Genomic DNA, 19,555 nt, shown 5'->3' on the forward strand with positions numbered 1-19,555 from the left:
GGGAGCTATATATATTTTTATATGTGTATATCTAGGGAGAGATGAGACAAAAATAATTGGAAATGGGGAACTATTGCTGGAAGAGGGCCAAATCACAGTATAGGCAAGAATTCCATGTCCATGCTATGACAGTGAGCTGACATGAAGGTGAATAATCATAAGGGAAGGTAGATGATTAACTTGTCAAAAAATAAGGACCCAAAAATTGGGACACACATCCAAAAATGGTCAAAAAGTGCTTTGGCTATGAATATGGATAAGTAGATGAATCGGTATAAGAGGACAGCTTCACAGAACCATTTTGCAAGGAAGTAACTCCCAGTGTAGTATTCCTCCATCTCTGCCTTGACTTACCAGCTTGAGCGTTCCAGCAATGGATCACGTGAGTAGTGCTTGCACTGGCCAGCGGTTGTTTCTTTCACCTTTGTCTAATCAGAAGTAGGTTTTGTTATTTTGATTCAAGGATTTGCAACAGAAGTTATTTAGCAGTTATATTAAGGACACTGTCTCACTGGAATGATGCTAATCGTTAACTGTATTGTGAAATCCAGTCTGGAAGTAGAACACTATCAAATTACAGAAAATATTAATATTTGGCTTGTATATGAAACAAGCTGAACCTGGCTTGTTGTTATTGTTTCTTCATCAAATATTCTGATATTGTTGCCGAACAGGTGCTATTTGTGACAGGAGTCCTGTCAGTTGCAGATAAAAGGTGAATGTCCCACGGTCTCTCATATTCAGTCCTTTATGCCACGCAAAAACACATAACCAAAAATCCCAAATATACTACAAAGCTGGACCATTCCTACAGCAATTGTTTAGTTAATATAGTCATCTGTAGACAGCGTGGATCTAGTGAATCACAGCTGATTGTAAGTCTTGTACACTACTTCAAATGTACGAGGTGCGGCTCCTGACACAGTCTCGTTGTTTGCATTCAGGAGGGACCAGCAGTAGATGCCAAAGCTGCTGATGGGAATGTGCAAACAGAAGAAACTGCTCTCTTGAACCACCGTGCTCAGCAGCCTCCGGAACCACTAGCAGGGTCTTCAACACCTGCAAGAACATGGAGGCAAATATGTACTTGTCCTCCGCAAGGTTTACTGGCCCAAACAGTGACAAATGGTACGTAAGAAAGAAGTACTTGTTTCTCTGGGTGTGGTATCTGTCCATTGCCCTTGAAAATAACGCAGGGAAACAGCTATGTTTTGCGTACCACACTTTTGTTTCAGTGTTGTAACAGGGAAAGAAAATGAGGTGAAACAAAGATTTGAATGCATAGATTTTGTTCCTCTGTCCCCTCTTCTGTGTTTAATGTGGTAGGTTTGCTTTTGCATTGCAAAGTGCTTTCATCAGAAGAAAGACCTCCAAATTCTCGTCTTGATAGTTCATTTTGGTGTGAGAGCATTAAGATGATTGTAAACACAGTGGTATTTTTGGCACACTGGATGGCTTTTTATTGAATTAAGGCAACAAATACAAGACGCTACACGATACCTTCTTTTGTTCCTTATTACTCTAGAGATGCAAAGCCAAGAATCCTAACTGCAAAGCAAACTGATTTGCCCTACACTGAAGGCTCGCAGAGAAGAGTGCCTGCCTAGCCCGTTACTTAAGGCTTTTCTGAACAAAAGACACTTCCTGTGGCTTTGACTGCTTCTGCAGCCTCTGTTCTCTCTTACTTGGGATTCTTAGGCTTTTATGTTTGGAATTATACCGGTCTTCCCTTTGCCACCTGTCACCCTCCGATAAGATCAAGAAAAATCCAATCTGAAAATGCAGTACCTTTTATTCAGCACATTTTTTCCTTCTTCTGTATTTTGCTTTTATATCTGTGCATGCCTGTTCTTGTTGGATAAATTTAGGAACAGATCTAGGAACCTGGAAAGACCATAATATTTCACATATTTTATAGTATTTTTGCTTACTGTTATCATAATACTTTTCAGGACCTTTTTTTTTTTTCTCCCCCCCCCCCCCCCCCCCCATGTATTATCCCTCTCTGATTGATGTATCAAGGGAAATATCTGGACTACTTCAGACTGTCCAGAGACATGACCACCTTCAGGTATTATTCCCCCGCGCCCCCCCCCCCCCCCCCCCCCCCCCCCCCATCCCTGCACCAGGGATAGCAATGTATTGCACAAGCACATCCAGTCAAAAAGTGGTGGTTAAATTCTTTTAAAAATCAGACTGGAGCTGCAGTCATTAGCTTGAAGATAGGCCAGGCTGTACAGCAGGAGGTTCTTACTGCAGTTCGGAAGTAGCTGAAGGGAGATAAGCAAATGCAAGAGAAGTTAGTGAAAATCCTAGCTTTAAGTTTGGGACCTGTGAAATGCTTTCCACGGTGGCCCAAGGCTCACTCAATACGTTTTGGTCCCTAACCACGTCCCTGTTACCATTTTTTAAAGTATCTTAGTCCTATAAAATCAGAACATCAGTTTTAGGGAGCATCAAATATTAAATAGTGTTATGATTAAACTAATTTTTAAGGTAAGTGATTTTATTTCTGAAAGTCGTGGTACCTTTTCCATTAGTAGAAAAACAAATGTGATCTAATAGCAAACAAAGTTGTCCCTGAGAGATGATTAAATGTGAGTATTTCCTGTTTTGTTCCAGTTGCAGTTGTGATCCTGGTTTGGGCTGTGGTTTGGTCCATCACTGGGACTGAGTGTCTCCCAGGTGGAAATCTGTTTGGAATTCTGTTTCTTTATTTTTTTGCTGTCATTGGAGGTAAAATTTTTGGATTCATTAAAATACGAACACTACCTCCTCTCCCCGCTCTTCTGGGTAAGAGATCCTTCCTTCTTTTCCTCCTGCATATTTGTGGTGGTTAAACTATCAAGTAGTATCTCGCATGCTAGGTATGTTTGGATTGGGGAAAAAACAAATTGTGTCACGCTCAAAAGCTGTAGCTTTTCCAAGTGACTTTTATCTGGTCCTCTCTGAGAAAGTACAAAATTCCCCAAACTGGCTCTGAAATTGCCTATATGTTACTAAGGCTCTTAACTCTTTGGGGGCCAGAGAACTGTGTACCAACAGATGCAAAGGTTATTGTCCTTCGGTCCCCTCTGTCACAGTTACTTAAAATTTGTGTTTAGTGTCACCGAACAGGACTCGTAATCTAGACCTCCTGTTACAGTAGAATAATTAATTCATAAGGAAGTTATTGCTGAGCTATTTCGCATGTATCTTCACACAATGAAAATATTTTCCAAAGAAAACACTACAAGAATTCTCTACTACTGATAGTCCAAAGCAATTTCTTTCTTTTCCTTCCTTTATTTCAAGATAACTCAAACCTGAGAAAATAAACTCACCACAAGGAATAATTCTGAATTATTTTACACAAAAACGCAAAATAGAAATGGGAGGTGAAAATTACATGAATTCTAACATCATCAGAACCTTTTCAGACTACTTTCCTAGAGGAGGTTTTGATTAGATCAGTACAATATTGTGAAGTGCTGTGGTGTCAACGAAGCTGAAAAATGAAGCTCTGGGTTCTCACCAGCTGTCTACTGCCCCTTTACTATACCTAGTGCATAAATGAGTAAAGCTGTTGACAGACAGTAAAACTTCATGGCCGAGTGGGCTACAAACACCTCCCTGTAGCGCACGGGTGTGATTTTGTAACCTGGGTGGCTGGTGGTGTGCCTCGCACAGTAGCACTGGTTACGGAAGGGCCAGGTGGCTTCATGCACAGCTCTGTCCTGGGCAGCACACATGTTCTTGCACCACTTCGTTTCACAAGCAAGAAATTCAAATGAGAGGGAGGGAAGTTTTGCATATAGCATGCATGCCTGCAATAATACGAATGCAGAATGTAACGCACAGGGAGTCTGCCCATTCTAAGTAAACAACCCCCTTAAAAAAAAAAAAAAAACAAAACCTTGACCATTTGGATTCTACTTTTTTTTTAATTACATCTGTATCTAAAAGTTATGAGTTAAGCATGAAACTGCTTGTCAGACAAGTAATACTGAACAACAGAAACTCGAGCATGACAGCACACGTCTGTTGAGTTGCTTAGGACCGAGTTCACTGTTCAGATCACCAGCCTGTGGAAAATTGGAGAAATCTATGAGTCAGAAGAAGAAATAGACAATGTATGTAAATTGTATTTTTAGTGTAAAAAAAGAACAATCTTGTACTCTTAGATGCCTTTAACCCAGTTGTGCTAGGTGCAGCTAAGTGTAACGTGGCTGGCTGTGAGCACTTAAGCACCTTATAAATGAGCTGCTGTCTCAGGAAAAAAGGAGTGAAATTGCTGCTGGAACAAGTCATACAGTGTATCTTAGGTATGCATTGCAGAGAGGTTTCTGCAGCAGGCAACATGGAGCAGAACAGTGAAGGTATCCTTTGAGGTGGAATTTTTTTGCTTTAAGTAGATCTCCAGATCAGCTCCAGTGACTTGGACCTCATGCAAACATGGCAAAGAGCATGTGATCATTATGCTAGCCTGATATAATTGTCATGAGCTACCACAGATAAATTATGCCACTGTTTTTTTTTTTTCCGGGAGGTGGTAGGAAGAACAGTGTCTCAAAGTTTAGCAAGTTCCAGGACAAATCAAGTCCACAGCCAAGGCTCAGACCAAGCTGGGACCCACCAGCACAGTTTGTTCACGTTTTGTCTTTTTTGTTTTCCTGTTTCTTAATATTGCTAATACACATTTCTGCCACCAAAATATACCTTTAAATCATCAGGAGCTACAATTAATCTCTGCAGATATATATTTAAAGTCAACCTTTCCCATACTTTTCAGTATCTTTCCAGAACTACAGTGTTCCGATAGCTTTGTAGGAAGTCTCTGATTAGATACTTTTGCTAATATTTGCAAAAGGTTGGATCTTACAAGTAGCACAAATAGAGGATAAGACAAAGTTCCTGGTGCCCCCCCCCCCCCTTTTTATCCCCTCTTTGTGTAAGAGTCATATTGCCAGAGCATTTTAAAATGTCTACGTTGGTCCATGATTAGCTGTTTTAGATTATATTTCCTAATGAACTCAGTGTTATGGTTCCTGTGATACTTGCATTTCTTACACCTAAGAGGATTTTTTAACAGTTTTCAACTTCTGAGGTAAATGTGCAATATTAAGGGATTTTCCCTTTTTCATGCTAAAAAAAGTTAACAAGAAAAATATCTTTAAAGATGCAGAGGTGTCTTTGCTTATGGTAGGTATGACCTGTACCTGGTGAACAAAGCTGAATTCTGTTGACTTGCACTAAAGCTGTGTGTCAGCATCCTGCAGGTTTATTCATTGGTGACCTGGTGTGTTATTAGGCCACTTTCATTGCTTTAAAATATGTCTCTCTTCCCATGCCCCAGTCCCCATTGTTGAAACACAGCTAATAATTCAGGAAGTTAATTGTTTCCTTGTCTCTCATAAATACATAATATGGTGTCTTATTTTTAAGAATGCTATGCAAGCTTTTCTTGTGCAATAAAACCAAATCATTTGACAGGAGCTTATTTGCTTTCATTTAAGGGATGCTGCTTGCCGGTTTCCTTATCCGAAATACCCCATTCATTAGTGACATAGTTCAGATAAACCTACGCTGGTCTGCAGCACTGAGGAATATTGCTCTTTCAATTATCTTGACCAGAGCAGGACTTGGCCTGGACCCAAAGGTATGGCAACAACCTTCCTGTGAGGCAAGGTGTACAACAGCCCTCAAAAAAAATTTGATTATGGGTTCTGTTAAAAATACAGAACTGTTCAGCCTCAGAGGATCTGCAAATTATATCGTTACAGAAAGCACAGCTTCTATTGTATGTTAATATTGGCAGTTGGATTTGTAGACTAGGCAAGCAACCAAAAAATACCTGAAGAAAACTGATTTCGTAACTATTTCCCCCCCTTGCCTTAAAGATATTTCCTGAATTTTGTGAGCAGAGCACCTTGAGGACATGTACTCTATCATGGTCTGGCAGGAAGAGTTTACACTCTCGACAAACTCCCTGTCGGTTCACACTGACAAACTAAAACAAGCAATGGAAGAGATCCCCAGTCCTTGAAAGAGAATACTGCTTGTGTTGACACAAATTAAAAAAAATAATCCGCCACCCAAAAAATCAAACCTGTGTGCCTTTTTCACTTTTTTCTCTTCTTTTTTTTTTAATCATTGCCATTTTAACTCAGATATATTCATTGCAGAAATGACTCCCACTGCACTACAGAAACAATGCTTTACATCGCAATGAAGCCCGTAACGCTTCTGTGAACAAAAAAAATTTTCCTCTGCACACTGTGAAACATGATGTTCTGTAAATAAATGAAGGCAAGGTTTTGCTTGATCAAAATCAGATGGCTGAAATATAGCTGTACCATATTGGCCCCTATCTATTTAAGATAAAGGGACCGCTTAATGTTTATATAAAACTTAGGTTAAGTATAGCTAGTTCAGAACAAATGAACTAATTTTTCTTAACCAAATAAAACCTAGAGAGTCGCCAGTGCTTTAGGTATTTTGGAAAATAGGCGTTTATTATTCTTGAAAAGTGCCTGGTTTCCTAGATTACTATCATCTTTTTTTTCCAAGACATTGATGCTTGTATGAGCATGGACTGTGTGTTGTTAAACAGAGCTTGGGTGCCCAGTTCCGTGCGCTTGTTTTTCTTTCTATTCCACAACAACTTTTTTTTTGCCGAGGGAACTTCAGTCTTGACTCATTTTTCTTCCATGTGGCAGTTTATGGTTGTTCCTCGTGTAATTGAAGCTGTGAAGACAAAGATGTCAGTTGCTGTGGTGATTCTCAGCCCTAATTATGCTGGGACAAACTGTGCTGGTAAAAAGCGCGACATGGTGATTTTATTATATCCCCCCGCTCCTCCGTCAAAATTAGGGACCTATCCTAGCAGGGTCATGCTTGTGTCTAATATTAAAGGCAGCTCTCGTGAGTAAATACTCTGTTTTAGAGAAATTTTTAAATAGAAGTTGCTGAGCCAAATGGACCTTGATCTGCACTGGGTATCAAGTGAGAGACAGCTGAAAGGAGAGATGCTTGGCTCCTTCTGCCAGGTTGATGTAGTTGTACAACTTTTCATGATTTGTTTGTGGATTTTGGGGGAAAATTTTTTGGGGTGCTGATGCAACTTGTGGGATTATGGCAAAATCTTTTGTGGGTGGAGCAAATGACCTCAAGTGACTCTGAGCAAGCCAGCTGTGTTGAGGGTGTGCTTTTCAAACGGATCGCCATTTGTTCAGCACAAGAAGCCAAACAGTATTTTCTGCCTTCCTGTGTCGTACAGGAATCTTGTCAAACTTAGTCAAAATTCAGTGAGCTTCACCACCACGCTTGGAATTTTAACTCCAAATGCGGTTGTGCTTGAGCCTCTCTGGCTGAGCCCGTGTAAAGCTGTCACATCCTGTACTGCACGTCCGAGGATTCTTTTGGCAAACCATATCAGATTGTAAATGTATTTCCTCTCTATAAAGCTGAAGGTACTGATTGTCTGAACGTGCTTGTATCTTGCAGGCGCTGAGGAAGCTGAAAGCAGTCTGTTTACGGCTTTCTTTTGGACCGTGCCTCTCCGAAACGTGCACAGCTGCTGTTCTCGCCTACTTGTTCATGCATTTGCCATGGCAATGGGGATTTATATTAGGGTAATGCACTCTTTTCTCTCCTGTATGATGAAGGTGCCTGTTCTCACGCCACAGTTAAATGATCCAAGTGCAGTTAGTTCCCTGTGCTAAGCAGAGACTTCAGTTCGGTGCCGGTCAGGAAGCTGTGCTTAGCCCCTGTGTTTGTTTGCTTACCATTCCCGTCTGGCTCTGTGGCTAATTTAAAGGTCACATTTCCAGGCTGTGGAGGGGTTCTTGCATCATCACTCTTCTGCGTTTGTGATCTGAGCACTTGAAGAAGGAAGAAGGATGGTGCAATCCCTGAGTCTTTAACCACAGCACAGGGGCTTTTAGGGACAGAAGATGATACCACAATTTGGAAAATCTTCATGCTGGAATTCAGCATTTCCTCGTAGAGAGGTACACATAGGACAGTCTTCCTGTCACAAGTCAAAGGCAAGGATGTGGCATGTTATATTCTGGAGTAATATCCTTGAAGAAGAAACCTTTTCCTCTTAGTTCTATCTAAAATGGTGGACTCGGTCTGGACCTATATGCTGGAGCAAGGTGGATTAATTCCTCTGCCACGCACTGATTTTTATGAGAAGGAACTGGGCTACTGAGTCATTAAGCATGTCTAAACCGGGTTCCTAAATGGGACAATTGAGACATTTACCAAGGAGCATAACTGGCCTGCAGTGTATATTCAAGTCTCAGTCTGTGGAGCCCTTTACTTTCAATGCTGTTCAGTTGGGCAGGAAGTAAGAGCTGATTGCAATTCTGCATAGAAAAAATCCCTGCTTGTAATTAGCAGGGAAAGGCAAGGAAAATACCTCATGTAAAGGTCTTTTTATACTTTAAAAGAACTGGTGTCAGAATATTTTGACGTGTTTTAGTTCAGTGCTTTCTTTTTAAGAGAAGCTGAACCCGTGTGTTTTCAGTTTTGTTCTAGGTGCTGTCTCACCTGCTGTGGTGGTTCCCTCAATGCTGATTTTACAAGCTGGGGGATATGGAGTGGAGAAGGGCGTCCCAACATTGCTAATGGCAGCTGGCAGCATTGATGACATTCTGGCTATCACAGGCTTCAATACTTGCCTTGGGATGGCTTTCTCTTCTGGTATGCTGGTTAATCTGTACGTGGTGAAATCCAGAACAAACAGGAATATTTTGATGAATGTGTGCTCTGTTATGACTGACTGGTTTGTAACTTAATGACATCTTCTTATAAAGTTTGTGTGTAGACTTGAATATTGAGAGGGAAATTACCCAGGATGAAAAGTCTTGGTATAACACTGTCTGCTCTGAACTGTGGGTCACAACTTTCAGAGAAATTTTTCCCCTGTCTGCGCCCTTAGCTGCCAAGTCTGGTCCCTGCACGCCCAACGTTCTGCTTTCACATTTCCCTGGGTTTGGCAATGTTCTCGCACTGGCTCTTGCTCTGGCTTCTCTGGCACACTTACTTAGCATTAGCTTTCAGAGAGAAAGTTGCACAACCCTGTTCATTCAGGCCCATAGGTTCCCTCCTGAACCCCTTCGCCCCAACTGATTTAAAGCAGACACTGTCCTGGAATCAGCCTTGTAGGTCTCTAGTGTGGTTTGTGCGTGAAGGGTCTGTGTATGGCTTACTGAGACTGGTTTTCTTTTGCCAAATAGGTTCTACTCTGTACAACGTGCTCCGTGGAGTGCTGGAGGTTGCTGTTGGCATAGCAGCTGGGGGGATTCTGGGAATGTTTGTTCGCTATTTCCCAAGCCGCGATCAGGTAAAAACCCAGTAAAAACCCCTTTTTATTAAATAGGCATTCTTTGCTAAGGGACAATGTTTCTAAGTTACTCATTTCCAAGCTTCACATGAAACTGTTTTTGGGGAAAGCTAGTGCAATGCTAACAGCTTCCAGGTTGCAAAGCCTGTCAAGTAAGGATGCGGTTTAGAGTTGATTACTTGTTTACTGCAGCAATAACCATGTATGATCTGACAGTCCTTCCTGATGCAGGGTTTGGAACCCAGCTCACCATTCTCCTGTCATTGAAAGTGATGGAAATGTCCACACATAAAGCAGAGAAGGTCTGATACTTAATTCATACAGTAAAATAATCATCAATTGGATTGATGTGCGACACAGTTTACTTCTTTAAGATATTTCTAGTAGGCCTGGGATTAAAAACTATTAAAGTAGGCCAATTGTAGGCTTTAAGTGATTTGGCATGTAATTTGGTGCTAATTAGAATGTGTTACTTTCAAGAAAAATTAAGCTCTTATAAGGCAGTAGATTAATTTACTATTAAGGGGCAATTAACTGAACAGAAAATTGTGGAAGAAAGTAGGTATGTTCTGGACTACTGAAGTCAATTTGCAAAGCATCTATTGTCCTCAGTGAGACCAGATGTTCTTCTTATTAAATAACATAAGAAGTGTGATACAGGAGCTAAACAGATAAATAGAAATGGGGAACAATGGCAAAGATGTAACTGTCTGCTGTGAGACTGGATCGAATAAAACTTAAGAGTGACCCTGGCAAATGTTCATTTGACTTGTCCTTAAAAACATCTAGTGGCAAGGGTTTCACCTCTCCTTGGAGAAACTGTTCTAGTTCTGAACTGCACAGATAGAAAATCCTGCTGTCACAGAGTTGAAGCAGGGCTGTTAGAGTATCATGTTCCTTGTGATGTAAAAAGCCTATTGGCAGTAAGATTTTTGGATGGTCAGAAGAAAATATTAAATTTCCAAAATCTGAATTTTCTTAGGAGTTAATGTCCAAAAAAACCCTCAACTCAACTGATCGGTTCATCTCACTTGAAAGCTTTGATTATTTCACAACGGTTAATGGCAATTTTTATTTTCAAATTGTTGTTTTCACAATTAACAGAAGTAACCTTTTTCCTCCATTTCTAAAATAAATTTACTTTTTTGTTTCTTTCCTTGGCTGCAGGCATCTCTGGCATGGAAGAGATCATATTTCGTACTTGGGCTGTCCATGTTTGCTGTTTTTGGAAGCATCTACTTTGGCTTCCCTGGATCAGGAGGGCTCTGCACATTAGTCTTAGCTTTTGTTGCAGGTGTGGGATGGTCTGATGAAAAGGTGAATGTTTATATAAAGCATGTCATACCAAAACTCCTCTGAAGGTACAGCCTGACAGGAGTTTGCCTTTGTCGGGAGTGGTAATGGTGCATTTATGAAGCTTTAGGGGTTATATGGATTTTTTAAAAAATTCTACGTTTATTTTGGAAGTCTTTAATGTTTAGCATGACAGAAAGTTACCATGTATGTGATTATCTGTCAATACAGAGCCTAACATACTGACAGAGAAACACTCACAGGCTTTTCTTAGACATGCCTAAGCCTTAAGTAGAAGAGATTTAGTTGTCAAGGCACTTGACTAGGAATCCAAAGCTTTATGTCCTGGCTCTGTGAGTGCCTGTAGCCTCACACAGTCACTTTATGGTAAGATTTACAAACAGGTGCCTAAAATACAGTTGTGCACATGGCCAAAATATAAAACAGTAATTAACCATCCTCTCTCATCTTTCCCAAATCCCAGCCAGTGTATTCTGGATAAATTAGAGGGCAGGGTGCCCACAATAAATGGTGATGTAAGGCCATACAAAAAACCATACAACAGAATGCTTTTTAGCCACTTTCTCTTAGCTGCTAACCCTGCTTCATCTTGCTGTTGCTGTCCCACTGCGTTTCTGTACCCTGGCATGCCTTACTGCCTCCTTTGCTGGATACAATCTACACTCAATGGTTTTGAGGGCATCTTTCTCTCCACAGCTGTAGCGTTGTGACACGCGCTAGGAGAAGGGGAGAAGAAGAGAAAGGAAAGGAGATCAAATATAGCACAGTCCACGTTATTATCCCCATCTAGACCCTGAGTTCAGTAAGATCTCAAGGTTTGTTAAAACAAAAAAGGAAACCATGGTTTCTGTTTCAAGTATTACAGTGTTGTCCAGTTTCAAAAGAAGAAAAACCTCATCTTGGGACTTGGCTGCTTAAGGACATTGCAACTGATAAAGCTTTCCACTGAAAAGCTTCTAAAGCATTTCAGAAGGAAGGACTTAAAAAGTATACACAAACTATAAATGCTTCATTTAAATTCTTTTATCAGGGAATGAAGCTTCTTGGCCTTAAGGATGTTGATTTCAAATGCCTTCGCTCTTTTTTATCACATACAGTCAGAGATGTCTGCATACTGTATACACAATATATATTACCAAGGTTTTCCTGCTGAGCTTCTCAAAGGCCACTGCCGTCTACTGTTCTGGTGGAAGTCACTTGGCAAACACTTGTCCACAGAGAACAAGGAACACTGTACCTATTGCTGGAACAGTTAAATGGGCAGTAAACAGACTGAAATAATGCTAACATCTGTAAAGAGGATTTTTTTTTTTGGCCAAAAAAAGGGCGAGATAACAAGGACAAATAAGGGAAATGACGAAAAACATCTAGAAGTCCCTCTAAGGTTACAGAAGTTTTTGTATCACAGTCATCTACCATTCCACTGACTGAAGAGCAAGAGATGTCGCAGGATGAGTCCCAGAGAGAACAGCAAGGGCAGGACGTGTCTAGGCCGATCATTAAGTGACAGAGCACTGCACTTTACATTTTCCACACACTCCAGCCTGAAGGTTCATTTGCTGTTGCGGAACCCACTTAATGAAAAAAGAAGTGCTGTTAGATATGCTGTGTGTACCTTCGCACGTCAGGGGAAGATTCTAGTTTATCCTGGCAGTAGCTCATTTAGGAAAATTGTAGGTGTAAAGTTCAAACCCAAGGAAAAAAGATGGCTTTGCCCTTGTACGAGACATTGCACTGGGAAGTTCAACACTTTTTACTGGTATGGGATTTCAGACTTGCTCAGTCTAACTTTGCTCCTTATACAGAGACAGGCCTCTCAGTGCGGCACGAGCAGGACTGAAGCTTGGCAGGGTCTGACTGCGCGGATACAAATGGAAGAACATGTTTAAGCATGCTGTTCCCAAAGGCTCAGAAACTTAATGGCAAAGCTGTTCAAATTAAGTCTTCCTAAATACTGAAAATCAACTATGCTTTATTTTCCTCCTCTTTTCTGCGAACTGCTCTGTTACTGTTCAAATATCAGTGATTTTTATTTCTTTTCTTGAGATAGCAAGTGTGTATGTACTAGCAGAGCTAGGCCCACTCTGACCTTCCAAAGGTGCGCAGCTGATTTTGAATGTTTTAAGCTCAAAGGAGGAGCAATTCTGGACAATCTTGATGATACATTTTCACTTTGTCCTTTAATGAAATGCTGTGTCTGGTTGGCCATGGTTTAGTGAATTTATAGATTACTTTTGTTTTCATTGCAGAGGGAAGTAGAAAAAATTGTTGCAGTTGCGTGGAACATCTTTCAACCTTTTCTTTTTGGTTTAATTGGAGCAGAAGTATCTGTTACGTCTCTTAGGCCTGAAACTGTTGGTAAGATCATTCACTAACTATCCAGCTTTCATTACTGGCTTCCAAAGAATCTCTATAAAGAAATCTAAAACTAAGTATACTATGGCTGACACACACACACACACACACACACACACCCCAAAAAAAAAACAAAAACCAAACCAACCCCACTGTGAAGCTACTGTTTTATGAGGCTTGTTCACCTCAGGCACCCGTACACAACAGTTCTGAGAAGTGTTTGTCTTTGTTGCAGGGCTCTGTGTTGCTACGTTAGGCATTGCCCTAGTTGTGCGAATCATGGCAACATTCCTGATGGTGTGTTTTGCTGGGTTTAATTTCAAGGAGAAAGTATTTGTCTCGTTGGCATGGATTCCCAAAGCCACTGTCCAGGTAAACAGTCCAACATCACCTTCATTCCAGGCTATAGCTATTGTCCTTAGCAAAGTTTTAAGTAGCACAGCAGTAAACAGGTGCCTAAAATACTGTTGTACACGTGGCCTGAATACCCTTATTCCCTGTGGTTTTGGGGAGCCAACAGGGAGGGGGTCAGGACAGGGTAGTATATGGACAGTTCATATTCTAAACCATGGTAAATCTATTTGAAAAGTGCATGGAAAACCTTCTATGTGAAGGTGTTTTGCTTGCGTCCTGGGTTGTACTCTTAATAAAATGACAGCAAATTGAACATATATCATAGGAAGTTTAACTACTTCTCAGCTGTTGCAGATTGTTGTGCCTTTACATATAGATTCTAAGAACTCTCAAAGGTAGAAGTGTTTCCCTCTTACACATGAAATGTCTGCAGGGACAGTCACACCAGAGGCTCAGAATGGGTTTTCAGTTTGTGGTCATTTTGGTAAGGGGTAGTCTGACAGCCACTAGGCATCGCTAGAGAAGCCTCAGGCTGGCTGCATTCCTGCTTCTTTATTTCCGTGATCATTTAGTCATTTAGACTTTGCCTCAATAGCATGATTACTTGCAAACAAAAGTTAATAATCAGAACATGCAAGGATTATTGCAAGATTTGTGAACTAAATTTTCAGAAGCTGCTACTACTTGACTGCTGTCAGAATGCATTCTCAAAGTGTGGCACTGTAACAGTTGCTATACGTAATATACTGGACCATTTAATTAGGGGGTTGGACTAGATGGTCTCCAGAGGTCCCTTCCAACCCTGACCATTTTATGACTGATCACACATCCTCCAGAAATGTGGCTAAAATGGCAGCTAAGCAATGTTCTTCACAGGAGGGAATCCAGATGAACTCGTAAGTTAGCTTAGGAAATTCAAATTGTAGCCAAGTGAACACCTTTCTGTTCAGTTTAAAACATTTACTTTTCTATGTACTGCCTAGAAACAAATGGGTCAAATGTACTAAAAGTGTCATATTTATGTTATAAAGTTGACTGATGATTAGTCCCTTTTTTCCCCTCTCTCAGTGCTAAAGGTTACCTGCTCCATCTCAGCAATGTTTTCTTTCCTGCAGGCTGCAATAGGTTCTCTAGCCCTGGATACAGCACGAAGTCATCAGGATGAGCAACTGGAAAAGTACGGAATGGATGTACTGACAGTAGCTTTCTTGGCTATCTTGATCACTGCTCCAATTGGAGCCCTGGTTATTGGCTTGGCAGGGCCCAGACTTTTGCAGAAAGCTCAGAAAAACAGCAAGGAGGATGAGGAAGGTGCTGAGGCTGGAGAAGAGGCAGAGGCCTGCGAACCTTCGTAAGACAGATATCTGCAGGAGTATGGTCCTTCGGCCCTTACGCTTCTGCTGAGTAAACACAGCCTGTCTGTAATCTTTCTGGAGGAAATCAAAACAAGTACCAGTTACTTCTGCTATTTTAAAAGCAGCCCTGGTGGAGTTTTATAAAAACATTTTTATGTGTTGATGGTGCCTTAAGAGATGAAATAGCTGAACATACAGTGAATAGGCTGGCCAGGCAGTGAGTCACTGAGCAGTCAGCAGTCAACAGTTACATGAAATGTGTGGGTGTGAGGCCAGGGAAAGGATCAGAACTGTTCAGGCGTGGAGTGGAGTTACGAGGTGGAATACAACCAGCAGAAAATGGAGACTAATGTGATTAACTTCTTGATGGTTGAAACTGGGCTGTGAGATGACGAGTTCAACAGCTGAGAGAATGCAACTTCTGAGTAAGAAACTGTGACACACAGTGAGCGAGTCCTGCCATGGTTTGGCGATTCCCTCTCCTTCCTCGTTCAGGTTCCAAAGCTTGCCTTTTCCTGTAGCTGTTCTTCCCCACAGCTCACGCACTCCTTTGTGCCTTCGAGGGACTGTCAGTTCTGGTCGTAGCAAGAAACAGTAAGTGGTACTTCAGTCCTGAAAGAGACAGTTGGGTCATCACAGCCTGTGGTAATACAGGTGCTGGCAGAAAAAAAGGACTGAGCTTGACAATGGGATGAGGGCTGTGGGAAGGCTGTAAGAGCTGGGAGGGGGTTGTATGGGATTGGGATAGCTGCTGCTTCGTCACCTCTGTACCTCAGCCTTTGCACAACGTGATGTCAGGGGAGGGAGAGCAAGCTCTTCAGCCACTGAGAGTGGCTATGTGCTGGTGCTGGCCACTGTAGGACAGAGGGGAGAGCTCTTCTCACGTGGGGTCTGCTGACAAGGCAAGGCCAAGGTGGCAATGAGTTGTCCCTTTCTTTCTCAGCGCCTTTCGGGGAACTCAGCAATAGCAGCAGACCTCTTCTCAAATCAAGATTCATGGGTCAGCCAGGATCTCCTATTAGCTTTGTCCTAAGTTAATGCTCATCTGGCTGAGAAAATGCCACAATCATGTCCTTCTCAAATCTGCGTTTGGTTAACTGCAGAAAAAAACCCCAGGTATTTTCTAAAAGTATAGCCAGTTAGTGCTGATTTTTTCCAAGAGGTGGCTAGCTGGATTGACTTTCAAGAGTGGAGGCTTCTCAGATTTTCCACAACATTTTTATACCTCTGATCAGAAAACTAATACTACTTTAAATGAACAGCCTTTAAAACACAGTGCTGAGAGGGATGGCGCAACGTGAGAGGAGCCTGGTTCTCAGCTGCTTTCAGAAGGGCTGCTGTGCGAAGGCAGGTGTCAGGAGGAAGCGGTGACTGGGACACAGCACTAGCACCCTCGGCACATACCCACTGATCCTGTGGGCCTTGCCAGAAACACGGGTTGTGTGTAGCTGTGGATTATGGAAATGACTGGCAACGCTACTGTGGAATACCTTGCCAAAACGTTTCACCAGGGGGAGCAAAAAGCTCAAATGTGGCTCTCTTCATTTTATGTAGTGGGCACCTCCTGCACCGTCAGTTGCAGTATAGTTCCCATTTGATTTTCTCATTCCCAGAACAGTTTCCTTTTTCTTCTCCTTGACTGTCCTAAAGCCAGGAGTAAACCCTCCTCTGTTGATCAAAATCCTGCTCTTGCCTTTAGCTTTGGTATCAGTTAGGGTTTACTATTGACAGATGCCAGCAACTCTTCCTTAACTCTACTGTTTCGTACAAGTAACCAGCTCCAACTAGGTCAGTCCCAGCTCTTGGTGTCAGCACAGCATTCCTCAGAACCTGCAAGTTCTGTCATTTTTTAGGAAGGATGTTGCACTGTGCCTATGATCAAGGTGGAAAATGCCTCCCTGCAGATTTCTACGCTACAGTTTCACTGAACTAATTTTACAGGACACTGTATAGAATATATTTGATGAGTCTAGATATTTTTGGCATTTGTAAGAATTAATAAATTCTATTTTAGCTTTTACACTTCTAATAGACAAGACGAAAATGGACAAAAATACCTTTAAAACTACTTGAAACTGTATTATTTGCAGAGTGTCCACCTGTGCCTCTATACAGGTTAACTACAGCTCAGTATGTGTGCCTTTGCATGTGTCTTCCTCTCCAAGCCCAAAAGAAAGCTTCCTGCTAACTGTTTAAGGTTCATAGGCTACAATTCCAGCATGGTGATAAAAATACCAGGAAATTCTTTGGTAAGTTTTCCCTTTACAGTTGTCAAGTCAAGTAGATTCACATTTTTGTTACTATACACACTGCTATTCTCTCCACTTCCTTGGGGAATATACAGTCTTCAATTCATGTTTGCCCCCTGACCAGAAAGGAAGATGCTTTCAGACTGCATGCTGCAGAATGCTTAGGGTGCTGCACTTGGTGGTTATTGTGTCACCCACTGTCTTCTGTGCCTGTTCTGCCTCTTTTGCATGCTAAGGGTCATTCAGTGGGGTCGTTTTAATAGGAGGTTATTGTATGTGGAAATTGTAATGTCTGTAAACCTAATCAAGAAGATGAGGGAATATGGTATTCAGTTCATCTGTGACTGTCTGTAAAATAATTCTACTTGAGTAAAATTGACAGGAATAGAAACTTTATATAGTTCCCTTTTTCAAAAAGTTTTATAAAAAGTAGAATCCTCCTGTAGGGAGGGATCACTAGGCCAAATTTGGAGTCTGTTCAGTAACAGAAGTGTGACATGTAAGGATTTAAATTCGAACACAACCTTAAGTATGCAAGCAGGCCTCTGACAAACAGCCCTTGTTCATGATAGCCTCTAATACTTGCTCACCATCATAACAGCATCTCATAAATTACATTTACGATGTTCCCTTAACCTCAGTGCACTCTCAATTTATTCATTAGATCACTCCTACCAATGAAGTGTCATCTTCGCTAATCTAAATGAAATTGGATCAATTTTTCTTTCCCCACCACCCTATATGGATGTTTTTCACAAGACCCCTTTCCCCTGGCTTTTATTAAATCTTCAGAAAGCATTAGGCTGAAGCTATTACATAGACCTGCAGATGTAAAATGAAAAGCATTAATGTTTTATAGCGCTCCTCTCCTTGCATTCCCAAAAGGAATGAAACACATGCATCCTGTCATGAAGAGAAATGTTGTATCAGGGCTAAGAACCTAAGAGACTGGGGTTTGTTAATAAGTATCATGGTAATTTCAGCTGATTTTAAATAGCGGTTAACTTTGAGAGATATGATTTCACTTTTTATCAGAGTTTGTGTGGGTAAAGTCATGACATTTAAGACCACCTCCCTTTTAACAAATGCCATTAAATCATTCATGAATAATGCATATATTAATGCCAATAAAATCTTTATGCCATGCCAGTCTCTTATTTGCAGGAAATAAAATTAGACCACAGTGTGCAGTAAACTACAGGCAGAGTCCCCCCAGTTTTCAGGCAGAAATAATCACTGGCATCATGTGGGAGAGTACTGAGCACAGTATGTGTGTCCAGTTCCAGAAGGTTCACAAGAACCTCTGCAGAAGGGCCTAACAGCAGCACAGTGCATTCCTGGAAACCATCAGTAGGCAGTTACAGCAGGCAGCATATGGAAAAAGACAGAAATTAGACATATGGAAGCAGAGTTGCACAGGCCAGAGGATGCAGGGATAATGTCATTATAATTACTGCTTTGTCTCTCTTTTTCAGCTGAATTGAGCATTTTAAGGAATTCAGACTGAAGTCTAAAATTAACTGTGAGACACTTACGGTGTAATACAGCCACAAAACAATGAATGACACAGTTTCTGCATTTTGCTTTTTAAATAGAGTGCAAGAAATCAAATCTTGTGCCAGCTGCACTTCAATTGCATATACTTTGTCTAGTAGTTGCCACAAGTCAGGCACCTTTCTCCAAACTTATTTTACAAGTTTATTTGTAATCTATTATAACTATTGTTCAAATTCATAATCAAAAGAACAGTAAATATTACTGTTCTCATAGAGTAAAAAAGCATGTCACAGCATGCCAAGTTCAGCTTCCCCTGATTTTGCATCAAGACTGTGAAGATCTTGTCTGCTGCCTCAGTCCTGGTCTTTATTAGCATTCAGGGCAATTCTATCCCTTTGTCTGAAGCTTCCAAATTAGGTTAGAAAAATCACCCAGTGGCAAGACATGATCGAGCACATCCTAGCAAGTAATTGATTCAACTCGCTCAATCACTGGTCAAGGGCTCTGCAGACACTTCAGTTCTTAGCTACTAGCTATCCCCGTAAACATTAGGTAGATAATTTGAACAGATTAGTAAATTCTTTGAGATTTTCTATAGAAAAATATGTGGCCGTGAGAGACAGTATTACCTTGACAGATTCTGAAATGCAAGGAAATGGTAATTTATCATGCTCGTGATCTTAATTTTATTATCTCATGGAAATTACTAAAATGTCCTTTTTCTACAAAGGAATCGTGACTGAGTGCTACAACTGCAACTACAAATGTGTTCCACTCCCCTACAGACATAAGCAAAACCAAAAGAACACCCCTGCTTGTTCCATGGCCACAGCTGAGCAGCAATCTCATCTAACAACAAGCAGGAAGAAAAAAAAATTACATAATTAAGCTGTGCTAGAGATATGGAGTCAAGAGGTTCAACCTTACACTGTCTTTCTCCTTTTAGAGCTTTGTGAGAGAAACAAAACTAATTTTGCTGTATTACTTTAACAGGATTTGTCTGAGTAGAGCAACAGAAGTGAGAATGGGATTGATGTGCACAGTTTACCTTCTCAGACTTTGGAGGAAAACAAACTACTTAACATGCAGAAGTATCCTCA

General features: G+C 41.1%; 1 protein-coding gene across 1 annotated transcript in view; it reads left to right on the forward strand.

Annotated features, from left to right (window-relative positions):
- SLC9B2 (solute carrier family 9 member B2) overlaps positions 1 to 14,872 on the forward strand; it is a 15,599-nt gene extending 727 nt beyond the window's left edge. The window contains exons 2-11 of the mRNA XM_040598411.1: positions 945 to 1,128; positions 2,623 to 2,793; positions 5,496 to 5,638; positions 7,486 to 7,613; positions 8,513 to 8,688; positions 9,225 to 9,331; positions 10,499 to 10,648; positions 12,895 to 13,003; positions 13,236 to 13,372; positions 14,470 to 14,872. Coding sequence (XP_040454345.1) covers positions 945 to 1,128; positions 2,623 to 2,793; positions 5,496 to 5,638; positions 7,486 to 7,613; positions 8,513 to 8,688; positions 9,225 to 9,331; positions 10,499 to 10,648; positions 12,895 to 13,003; positions 13,236 to 13,372; positions 14,470 to 14,709 — 1,545 coding nt within the window. The 3' untranslated portion in view covers positions 14,710 to 14,872. The remainder of the gene's footprint in view (positions 1 to 944; positions 1,129 to 2,622; positions 2,794 to 5,495; positions 5,639 to 7,485; positions 7,614 to 8,512; positions 8,689 to 9,224; positions 9,332 to 10,498; positions 10,649 to 12,894; positions 13,004 to 13,235; positions 13,373 to 14,469) is intronic.
- The last annotated feature ends 4,683 nt before the right edge of the window (positions 14,873 to 19,555 follow it).

Source organism: Falco naumanni, chromosome 1 (assembly GCF_017639655.2).
Source record: "Falco naumanni isolate bFalNau1 chromosome 1, bFalNau1.pat, whole genome shotgun sequence".
NCBI classification, from domain to species: domain Eukaryota; kingdom Metazoa; phylum Chordata; class Aves; order Falconiformes; family Falconidae; genus Falco; species Falco naumanni.